Source organism: Dendropsophus ebraccatus, chromosome 2 (genome assembly GCF_027789765.1).
Source record: "Dendropsophus ebraccatus isolate aDenEbr1 chromosome 2, aDenEbr1.pat, whole genome shotgun sequence".
Classification (NCBI taxonomy): Eukaryota; Metazoa; Chordata; class Amphibia; order Anura; family Hylidae; genus Dendropsophus; species Dendropsophus ebraccatus.
In genome coordinates, this window is record NC_091455.1 from 216,204,921 (window position 1) to 216,216,995 (window position 12,075).

General features: G+C 42.7%; 1 protein-coding gene across 9 annotated transcripts in view; it reads left to right on the forward strand.

Annotated features, from left to right (window-relative positions):
- ADAM22 (ADAM metallopeptidase domain 22) overlaps positions 1–7,391 on the forward strand; it is a 175,290-nt gene extending 167,899 nt beyond the window's left edge. For all 9 annotated transcript variants that reach the window (XM_069959504.1, XM_069959508.1, XM_069959507.1 and 6 more), the window contains 2 exons: positions 6,520–6,643; positions 7,200–7,391. In XM_069959504.1, coding sequence (XP_069815605.1) covers positions 6,520–6,643; positions 7,200–7,220 — 145 coding nt within the window. In that variant the 3' untranslated portion in view covers positions 7,221–7,391. The remainder of the gene's footprint in view (positions 1–6,519; positions 6,644–7,199) is intronic.
- Positions 7,392–12,075: the final 4,684 nt, after the last annotated feature.

Consider the following 12,075-nt stretch of genomic DNA (forward strand, 5'->3'; position numbering starts at 1 on the left):
GGGGGGGGGGCATGATGGAAGCTTTTAAAGAAGTTGGCCAAGTTTAGATAAACATGGCCGCTTTATTTCCTGTCCTCAGGTTGTGTGGGGTTTGTTGCTCCGTTCCATTGAAGTGAATAGAGCTGAATTGTAATACCACTTACAGCCTGAGGACAGGGGTGGCGCTTTTTTGTAGCAGTGTTTTTTTTTCTAATCCTGGAAGACACCTTTAAATATGTTAATAGTCTCAGAGAGCGAAGAAACTGAACACAAGAACAAGAGGGCACAATCCGCTTACTGCGGGAAAGATCAGAAACAACATGAGAAAATAGCAGTAGTAGTAGATGCTTGGAACAAACTTCCAACAGAGGTGGTAGGTATAGCTACAAATTCTACTGAACGTAAACCAGATGGGATACATATATCTATCCTAAGATAATGAGAAGGGAAGAATATAAGGGCGGACTAGATGGACCAGGGGGCTATTCTGTGTTTCTATGGTATAGTATACCTCCTCATACCCGCTCCAGATCCCCTCATCTCAATGGCAAGTGGATCCATAGTGGGTATGAGCCGGTCCACCCACTCTCCTCCAAACTCCTCCTTAAAGGTGGAAGGTAGAAAGGAGCCAACGTATAGGAACTATACTGTATAGATATACTTTATTAAATGTGTACTGTCACTTTAAGAATCTTCTTATACGTCATAGGGACCCCCACCGATTGCTATTGAGCCCACCCATAACCTACCCTGAGGTATACGACGATAACACATAGGACCTGGATTATTCCTCAGAGTAACTGAGCGCACCCATCTGACCGATCGCACCTGGTATAGCAGATGCAGCAGAGTCAGGAGAGCTCCCTGTAACCTGCATATTATCCTGCCGGCGTGATGTCAGAGCTATGCTGTGTGCTCTGGGCCAATCCGATCCCTCCCTCTGCTAAAGCCCCTCCCCTTTCATCTTCCTATCATGCTGTTTCATTGAAAGCTGCAGCTGCATCCCCCTCCTCCCTGTCTTTTACTGTTTTACACTAGATGGATTTTTTGGTGACTGAGAAGGTTTCTGACCCTGTACAGAGAAGGAGAGGGACTCCCGGCTGCTGGAAGGTGAGAACGCTGTCACTTTCCTCTAATAATATTCCCATGTACCAGTAATATGTGCAGGATTACAGAAGTATATAAGGATGGGGACGCTGTAGTGTACTGGATATAGTGCACGTCCCCTAACCTGCCGCTGTTATAGAACGAAAACTCCCATCAAAAACCCTGACCAGGCTTCAATGTTCATATAGATTACTAGGACCCTATAGAGCAAATCCCCATAGAAAACCTCTCCTCCTCTGGACAGTTTCTGACACGGACAGAGGTGGAAGCAGAGAGCACTAGCGAGAATACACAACTTCTTGCAGAGCATACAGCAGCTGATAAGTAATGGAAGATTGGAGATTTTTAAAAGAAGTAAATTATAAATTTCTGGCACTTTCTGACACCAGTAGATTTGAAGGAAAAAAACATTTTGGTGAGCAACTCCTTAGGATAACCTCTTTAAATTATTTGTGTACATAAGAACAAAGTGAACCAAACTAAGGAGGAAAGAATTCCACTTCAATGTTATCTCATCATTTTTTGTCCTCAATGGATAAAGTTTGTACAACAGCTATTTAAGGTGCCTAGGGGCATAATAAAAATATATAAAATAAGTCATACTCACCTCACCCGATCCCCCGCAGCCGCTGTTCTAGCAGCTCCCGATCCTCACTTCCTGTAAGAAATGCTCATCCAGTCAAGCAGCAGCTGAGGTCGGGCACCCCTGTGCCAGTGATTGACTGATTGGGCACTTCCTGCAGGGACCGGTGAGGACTAGGAGCCATTAGAGCAGCTGCTGCAGGGGATCGGGTGAGGTGAGTATAACTTTCGTGTTGTATTATATTTGGTAAGCGATTACCAGCTGTACGGTCCATATAGATATAGGCTATTACCAGCTGTACGGTCCATATAGATATAGGCTATTACCAGCTGTATGGTCCATATAGATATAGGCTATTACCGGCTGTACGGTCCATATAGATATAGGCTATTACCGGCTGTACGGTCTATATAGATATAGGCTATTACCGGCTGTACGGTCCATATAGATATAGGCTATTACCAGCTGTACACTCCATATAGATATAGGCTATTACCAGCTGTACGGTCCATATAGATATAGGCTATTACCAGCTGTACAGTATATATAGATATAGGCTATTACCAGCTGTACAGTATATATAGATATAGGCTATTACAGGCTGTACGGTCCATATAGATATAGGCTATTACCAGCTGTACGGTCCATATAGATATAGGCTATTACCAGCTGTACAGTCCATATAGATATAGGCTATTACCAGCTGTACGGTCCATATAGATATAGGCTATTACCAGCTGTACAGTATATATAGATATAGGCTATTACCAGCTGTACAGTATATATAGATATAGGCTATTACAGGCTGTACGGTCCATATAGATATAGGCTATTACCAGCTGTACGGTCCATATAGATATAGGCTATTACCAGCTGTACGGTCCATATAGATATAGGCTATTACCAGCTGTACAGTCCATATAGATATAGGCTATTACCAGCCGTACAGTCCATATAGATATAGGCTATTACCAGCTGTACAGTCCATATAGATATAGGCTATTACCAGCTGTACAGTCCATATAGATATAGGCTATTACCAGCTGTACGGTCCATATAGATATAGGCTATTACAGGCTGTACGGTCCATATAGATATAGGCTATTACCAGCTGTACAGTCCATATAGATATAGGCTATTACCAGTTGTACGGTCCATATAGATATAGGCTATTACCAGTTATATGGTCCATATAGATATAGGCTATTACCAGCTGTACAGTCCATATAGATATAGGCTATTACAGGCTGTACAGTCCATATAGATATAGGCTATTACCAGCTGTACGGTCCATATAGATATAGGCTATTACCAGTTGTATGGTCCATATAGATATAGGCTATTACCAGCTGTACGGTCCATATAGATATAGGCTATTACCAGCTGTACGGTCCATATAGATATAGGCTACTACCAGCTGTACGGTCCATATAGATATAGGCTATTACCAGTTGTATGGTCCATATAGATATAGGCTATTACCTGCTGTACAGTCCATATAGATATAGGCTACTACCAGCTGTACGGTCCATATAGATATAGGCTATTACCAGTTGTATGGTCCATATAGATATAGGCTATTACCTGCTGTACAGTCCATATAGATATAGGCTATTACCAGCTGTATGGTCCATATAGATATAGGCTATTACCGGCTGTACGGTCCATATAGATATAGGCTACTACCAGCTGTACGGTCCATATAGATATAGGCTATTACCAGCTGTACGGTCCATATAGATATAGGCTATTACCAGCTGTACGGTCCATATAGATATAGGCTATTACCAGCTGTATGGTCCATATAGATATAGGCTATTACCAGTTGTACGGTCCATATAGATATAGGCTATTACCTGCTGTACAGTATATATAGATATAGGCTATTACCGGCTGTACAGTCCATATAGATATAGGCTATTACCGGCTGTACAGTCCATATAGATATAGGCTATTACCGGCTGTACAGTCCATATAGATATAGGCTATTACCGGCTGTACGGTCCATATAGATATAGGCTATTACCGGCTGTACGGTCCATATAGATATAGGCTATTACCAGTTGTATGGTCCAGATAGATATAGGCTACTACCAGCTGTACGGTCCATATAGATATAGGCTATTACCGGCTGTACGGTCCATATAGATATAGGCTATTACCGGCTGTACGGTCCATATAGATATAGGCTATTACCAGTTGTATGGTCCAGATAGATATAGGCTACTACCAGCTGTACAGTATATATATATAGGCTATTACCAGCTGTACGGTCCATATAGATATAGGCTATTACCTGCTGTATGGTCCATATAGATATAGGCTATTACCAGTTGTATGGTCCATATAGATATAGGCTACTACCAGCTGTATGGTCCATATACAGCTGATACAGCTCAACCAAAAGTATCAAAAATATTCAAAATCAAACCAAACAGCACCCTGAGATAGAGAGCGTACACCCCACTGACCAGGGATCAGATACGGGGGGCTGGATATAGGAGAGATGTATACAGAAAATCCACAATATTACATATATAACATGAGGGACAATACAGCCTGCAGTCAGCAATAGGATAAATGTACATAGAGATACTATGGGGGCGTCTACACAGACAGATTCATCTGACAGATCTTTGAAGCCAAAGCTTCAAATATATATAATATATATATATATATATATAAAGTCCAGATTGTAAGAGCTTCAGCATCATCTAGCCGCCGTACCTCTTACCTCGCAGGGGTGGCCAGGAGGTCCCCAACATGGCAAGAAAGTTGGGAATCAATGGTGTACAGTGAAACTAAACATTTATTATCAGGAATCCATGACTGATATGAGAATCTTCCAAGATTCAGTTTTACTGCATTGGCCAAGATAGGCAGCTTTCACACTGACAGAACTAACCACTAACAGTTTAGATTCTAATGAATCGGATAAAAAAAAAAAAAAATGGGACCAAATCTGATTTGTGCCAAACAGATTCACTTATCTTTGTTCATCACAAAATGGCATGTACTTTATACTGCGTGAGCCAAGATATGCAGTTTTCATGCCAGGAAAAGGAATCTGAATAAAATCACAAATAGTTGAGATTCTATTTAGGCTGAACCAGATTTGTGTTGACTAGATTTGTTCATAGATTTGCTCATCTCTATTCGCCAAAAAAGCGGCATATCTTTTTTATACTGCGTTAGCCAAGATAAGCAGTTTTTACACTGAAAAAATGAATCAGTAAAGGTTCAGATTCTAATGAATCCAAATTTATTTGAAATTTGGCACTGCAATAGAGCGGTACCAAATACATTTGCATCTGTATTCTTGAGCCAAGATAAGCAGCTTTCACACTGACAAAATTATTCTTAAACTAATCACAAAAACTTTGGATTTTACTGAATTAAATTTTTTTATGCAATTTAGGCTAAATTCAATTTGTGGCAAATAGATTTGCTTATTTTTATTGTCCACAAAATGACAGGTCTGTTGTACCCTACTGCATGAGCCAAGATAAGCAGTTTTGACAGTAACAATAAAAAGAAGGTTGTAGACCACTGACAGATCAGGGCGAGCGGATAACTTTGTCTGGGTCATGGATGATTTGACTCTGCAGTAATGTCCATCAAGTTCTACCAAGGAGGGGGTGGATGATGGGAAGGGGGAGGGATGATGGGAAGGGGGAGGGATGAAGGGAAGAGGAAGGGATGATGGGAAGAGGGAGGGATGATGGGAAGGGGGAGGGATGATGGGAAGGGGGAGGGATGATGGGAAGGGGGAGGGATGAAGGGAAGAGGAAGGGATGATGGGTAGGTTCTATACATATTAATTCATTTTACTTTGTTCTAAGAACTTGTCTCAGCCTGTTTTGAAACCTTTACTGTTTAGATAGTAAATGACAAATGGAAAGATCTCATGTTACTGTTTGATAAAGTACTACTGGTCTTTTATGCTGTGTGAGCCAAGATAAGCAGCTTTCACAACTACAAAACTAATTTGAAAATAATTGCAAAAAGTTTGGATCATAACAAATCTGATTTTTTTTTTTAAGAAATTCAATTTCTGCCAAACCAATTTGCTCATCTCTGTTCAGTACAAAACAACAGGTCTTTTATACTGCGTTAGCCAAGATAAGCAGCTGTCACACTGACAATAAAAGAGGGTTGTAAACATTCAGCACAGAGCGAGCGGACATGTTATCCGGGTTATGGACGATCTCCTGGGACTCTATGGTAATTCATACCCTCTGATTAAGGTCCAGTCACCGAATTCTCACCGACAATTGTCACCAAACATGAGACGACATTGCAGAAAGCTCTGTGAGGTGTAACATCTCTCATCGCTGCAACCATAACACGTCATACGCAGGGTTAATGGGGCACAGGACCATTAACAGCCAATCAGAGGCCTGCTTCCTAGATTTGTCGACAAATCCAGCATTTTAATATTACATAATCATTTACGGGAGCTTATGGGATTCCCTGCATTCAGATGGCTCCATTATTCTGCAGGGGGGTGGAGTAACGTAAAGAAACGGGAAAAATACAATGAGAAATGGCAATGTATTAATGGTGAAGTCCCTATAAATGTTCCCCCCTTCTGAATGGTGGAGTCCATATAAATGTCCCCCCTTCTGAATGGTGGAGTCCATATAAATTTCCCCCCCATCTGTATGGTGGAGTCTATACAAATGTTCCACCCATCTCAATGGGGGAGTCCAAATAAATGTCCCCCCATCTGAATGGTGAAGTCCATATAAATGTGTCCTCCCCCCCCATCTGAATGGTGGAGCCATATAAATGTCCCTCAGGGCAGTAATCATGTAACGTCACGGCTTATTGTGTTCTTATCCTAACAGAACGCTGTCACCCGCCAAGTCTCCATCCTCATCTACAGGATCCATTGCTTCTAGCAGAAAATACCCGTACCCGATGCCGCCTCTTCCTGACGAGGAGAAGAAACCAAGCAGACAGAGCGCACGGGTAGGCATCTCCTAGTCATCCTAGTAGAGGGAGACCACCATAGACCAAGGGCTCAGACAGACAATAAAAATTTTGGTAAATCTTTTTTTTTTTTTTTTTTTTTGTAAATCAGTGGTCAGGGTTATTACTCCAGACAATCTAGAACCGGGGGGGGGGGGGGGGTCAAACATGTCCAGCTGTTTCAAAACTACAATTCCTATCATGCCTGGAGAGCCATGGCTGTTAGATACCAGTATTACTAGTGATCTGCAACCTTTGGGTCTCCTGCTGGTGCTAAACTACTACTCCCAGCGGAACCAAACAGGGATCTGGTGTGAAACTGCCATGGGAGTAGGATGCCCAGAGTCTGCCTGCGCTTCTATCAGCTCCTTATTGCAGGGATAGCCTTTCCTCTCATGTAATACTACAATTTACCTGTAGTGGCCGCTGCTGGATTACCACCCTGATAGTAACAGCTTCTGCATCCTGACAGGGGTCGACTCAGGGGGGCCGTCTGTCTCCACAATTATAACTTTATGCTACTTTTCATAATTTATTACATTTTCCTTTTTTTCAGCTGTGGGAAACATCCATCTAGATGAAGAAGGTTTTGCAGCGGTGGATTCTGTACCCGCTCTCCTTCATCGACCAATACTGACCGACCATTGTTGTTTACAGAGACCTTTGCCTTTCTGAAGAGGCTCTTCAATACCGATTATATTTTCCCATTCCCAATGATGGAAGAAAGACTGAATCTCAATTCAGAGGGGGTGGGGGGGGGGGGAGTAAAGCCGACGTCAATGGTCTTGGCGAGGGCGGGGTGGGGGGTGCGTTTTATGCATGATAGATACCATTTCCGCCGGCGGGTATAAATTCTCATATCTGCAGAACAGAGATCGCAGTTTGTTGGAGCATAAACCATCCATCATTTACCTCCATCCATTCTTAGTTTTCATGCACGATGCCCCTAGTGGTCACTTCTGTTCGATGCATGCACATAATGAAGTTTTCCACTCGCTATAGAATACATTGTTCTGTAAGTACGCATGGAACCATAGAGGATAATAACGCTTTTTTTTTTATTTTAAAAAAAGCCAAAATTTTGATTTATAATCACACGTTTTGTACATATGTACATTTTAAATTGTAAAAAAAACCTATTAGGTATAGTTCATTATTTTGTGAACTGCTTCATGAGACGTGAGCACACTGTTAGTTTTACACCAGGACAGTCTGGGAAAAAACAAAAATGTAACACAATAAATAGAGCACTGATATTGTAGACAGGAAGAGGCAACAAAGGCTTCTCCAGCTGCGGTGGAATCTGTGGTCTTAAGGACCCTGATGGGGTATCTCCAGCTGCAGTGGAATCTGTGGTCTTTAGGACCCTGAAGGGGCATCTCCAGCTGTGGTGGAACCTGTGGTCTTTAGGACCCTGAAGCTGGCCCATGACAGGGGTCACGCAACCAAAAATTGCCAGGCCTTACTGTGTGGATGGCACTGCTGTTGTGTTGCAATCCACGAGTGACCACACCTTGATGGTTGTGAGAAATCCATCTCTGTAAGGTCAAGACTGCTGCCACTTCTGGGCCTCAATGTGACCCCATGTACACGACACATCACGGCACGCGACCACACAGGGCAACATGTCTCGTCTCGGTTGTGAGCCCAACGTTCCACCCACATTTGCCCTGTAGCCCCAGCCTAACCCAATCGATACCTCCCCGCATCCCCCGCAGCAGAGGGAGAGCCGCGGTTTGCCTGCCTATAGACATAGATGAGACAGAGAATGACTGTAGATTTCGAGATGTAGATACAATAGAGATTTCTTATGTAAGAAAGAGACCTGGCACCAGCGAGCTGAATGTTTGTGCCAGAGATAGACAGATATATATATATATTTTGGGCGGAAATTCTAAATTCATAGAATATATGTTTAATGCTGCAGGATGAGGTACCAGGGTATGGCGGGAATGTTTGAGCTTCCATGATAGTTCTTGCAGGTTCTTCTTTGGCATGATGGGATATGTAGAGACCTCCGGTAACTGATGATATCATACGCAGAACACCTTGTAGACTCTCACATCAATTTTCTGTAAAAAAACCCACAAAAATTACATATATAAAAATGGAGTGTCCGTTTCTGGTCGTCCAGGTAACGCGGTCACAACGTGGACATCCCTACTATAACCAGTGCTGTGCCTTTCTGATGCATCGATGGAAACTTGCAGAAGCTCATGGACACAACCATCTTATTTAATAATATAGTGCTTGAGAATCAATCCAGACAGTCAGGGGTCAGACCAGGGGGGAGATTAGACTGGGACACCGAAACTCCCAAGGGGAAAAATTCAGCTTCCTACTTGAAATTCCTTCTGTCCCAGCTCCTATAGAGACCCATGTGTCTCCATGGTAACAGACTACAAACAAACCCTGTGTAGTCTGATCCTGCAGTCTTACTCACTTTTATCTACACTGAACTTTAAAGGTTACCTCTCACTTCAAAAACTTTTCACATGTCATGGAGACATTGGGGGACGTTTACTATTGAATCTAAAACATGCGATTTTTCTACAGAGTAGTCACTTGTTTTTTAGTCGGCCAAATAGGACTATTTTACCAAATATTCCTAAACAAGTGAATAAAAAGAATCGCAGAATAATGGGGAAAAATTGTGCAAAAACATTCACCTGCTTCACCAGACGTAGGCCTTCACTTGTTTGTGCTTTTTAAAAATTGCGCAAATCCCAGATTATGCGAATTCTTGGGTAAATACTCAAACCAGGGAAATTAAAGAAAATCACCTCTAAAAAAATTTAGCCATTCAAATACCGGTTCATAAATAGAACTTAATCTTGGAAAAATGGGCTGCAGCTCCCTTGATAAATGTCCCCCATTGAGATTTGATAAGTGGGAGTCTGGGTGTTCAGACCCCTGTCAGTTGCTAGAAAAAGGGGGGGGGGGAAGCATGCACACAACAGGAAATGGTCTTATAGATGTTCAATAGAAGCCCATCTTGATCACGTAGAGCTAGGAGAGAATGCCCTTAGCTTGCACAAGTGACTGGTGGCAGGATCAGACTACACAGGATTTGTTTGTAGTCTGTTACCATGGAAACCTATAGATCTATGTAGGAACTGTAGAGACAAAATAATACAGTACATTTGAAGTTATTTCATTGTTTTGGTTTTAGATGCAGTGTAGCAATATACCCACAGTCTAGAGGAGTGTATACAGCACAGACACGTATATATATATATATCACACTGCCTACAGTATTATAACCACAATTGTGGCCTATGGGACTAGCTGGGGGTCTTCATTCATGGCTCAGAATTTTGAGGGGGGTCCTAGATGGAGTGACCCCTTATACTTGAGCCCCTCACCCCACACCTCTCATGACGTATATACTACTAACAACAATATATACTTTGTATGTTTAATTCCTAAAGGAAGGTGTATGATGGGGACCAGTATTAATCTAGTCACAGACTATAGGGAAGTGCCCCCCAAGCTGTAACTATGCTGGGAGTTGTAGTTCTGTAATAGTCAGAAAACTGCAGCATGGGGAACATTCCCGACCGAATCTTACGTCTAAAAGTGTGAACGCATCGAAGGTGCCGAGAACAGAAACGGGGCGCCACTGAGCTCCTAAAAAACACTTCCTTGTGAGTCCGGTATTGCGGATAAGCTTCATCCTACTGGGACTAAACTGCAATACCACCCACAGCCCATGGACAAGAGGGGCGCTGTTTGTAGAAGAGAGCAGCCATGTTTTACCAATCGCATTCAACCCCCTTCCACGAGAACAATGGTTCATGTGGTGACGCCGCACACCATGTTATTAAATAAGACCGAGCTTCATTTTGTACGTTTGGGGAATGGTTTCTGCATTGCTAAAGAAGTTCAACGTTAACTCTTTATAAGGCAGACAAAGTGGAATGTAACTTTTTTTTTTGTACTGCTTTACCTAGTTTCAACCGTGTTGTAGCTTTTTAGCGTGCAGGTGTTTGTGTATGCCTTATAGTGTTCAATTTCAAAAACTTGCAAATATTCTGTAACCGGTGAAGTACTAGATTTTACCAAAATAAAGAGCAACTTTTCTGCATATTGTCCCATGTCGCGTTAAACACCTGGCAGAGAGAAGCCGCCACCCGGACGTGGAAGGACAGAGCCACAGTCACCAGGTCATCTGTATACATTCTCTATAGAACCAACATTTACCTCCTGGATATCCGAGTAGAGCAGAGCTGCGAGGTCTGTACATCGTCTAATAAGAAACTGCATCAGCCGAATGTCTCACTCACATCGGGCCACCTTCTCTCCTCACTTCTTACCCCAATAGTAAAAAAAAACTTGAATTTTTTTTTTGAAAATTTGAAAATAAGTGCACTGTCTCTTTAAAAATGGGGCTGGCTTTGGATTAGGCGGGAAAAAGGATGTAATAAAAAAAACTGTGCTGTCTCTAGGGACAAACACCCTTATTTCTAACCTGGACAGCTCCTTGTTCACACACTGATGAAAATGAGTGGATGGCCGACATTTGATGGCAAATAATTGCTGTTATTTTAAAACAATGGCCGTTGTTTGCCATTAAAGGGGTTATCCAGTGCTACAAAAACAGGGCCACTTTCTTTCAGAGACAACACGACTCTTGTCTCCAGGTCAGGTGCGGTTTGCAATTAAGCTCCATTCACTTCAATGGAACTAAGCAGCGAAACCCCGCCCAAGCTGAAGACAAGAGCGGGGCTGTCTCTGGAAGAAAGTGGCCATGTTTTTGTAGCTAGGATCTGCCATGAGGCAAGTTGGGTATCTCGCCTCAGACAGTAGAGTCCATTAATAAAGAGGTCATAATTATGGATGAGCGAATTTACAGTACTAGCCAAGCACTTCGCTAGCTCAGCTGTTGGCCTGTCAGCCGGCTGTCTTTGAGCTCTCTGTGCCTGGAAAAGCTGGATCCAGTCCTGGAAAGCTGGGGCACAGAGTGGCATGGAATTCAGACAGCCGGCCGACAAGCCAACAGCTGAGCCCAGCAAAGTGCTTCGCTAGTACTGTAAATTTGCTCCCTAGTCCCGATGCTAGACACTAGTTTTTTTTCCTGTATACAGCCGCTCCTGGTCACCTGGCTTTGCAGTGAACTGCAGTAAGTCCCATCAACTTCAATAGGGGTGTTGCTGCAGTTTCCTTCATGCTCTTAATTCTCAGAATTGGTGGGGGTCTTGAGATTGGACCATCATGATTATAAAGTGATGGCATGTCCTAAAGACCAACCCACCTGGGGTAGTCCCAACTCCAAAAAATTAGAACAGTGATAATTCCTTTATGAATGAAGCGGCAATATATTCTGCAGCGTTGTACAAGACATGTCATCATGTCACCTCTCACACTGGCCCCTGTTCCCACTGGGTCTCACAATGTAAATTAACCTATAACAATGTTGTGGAGTATGGAAG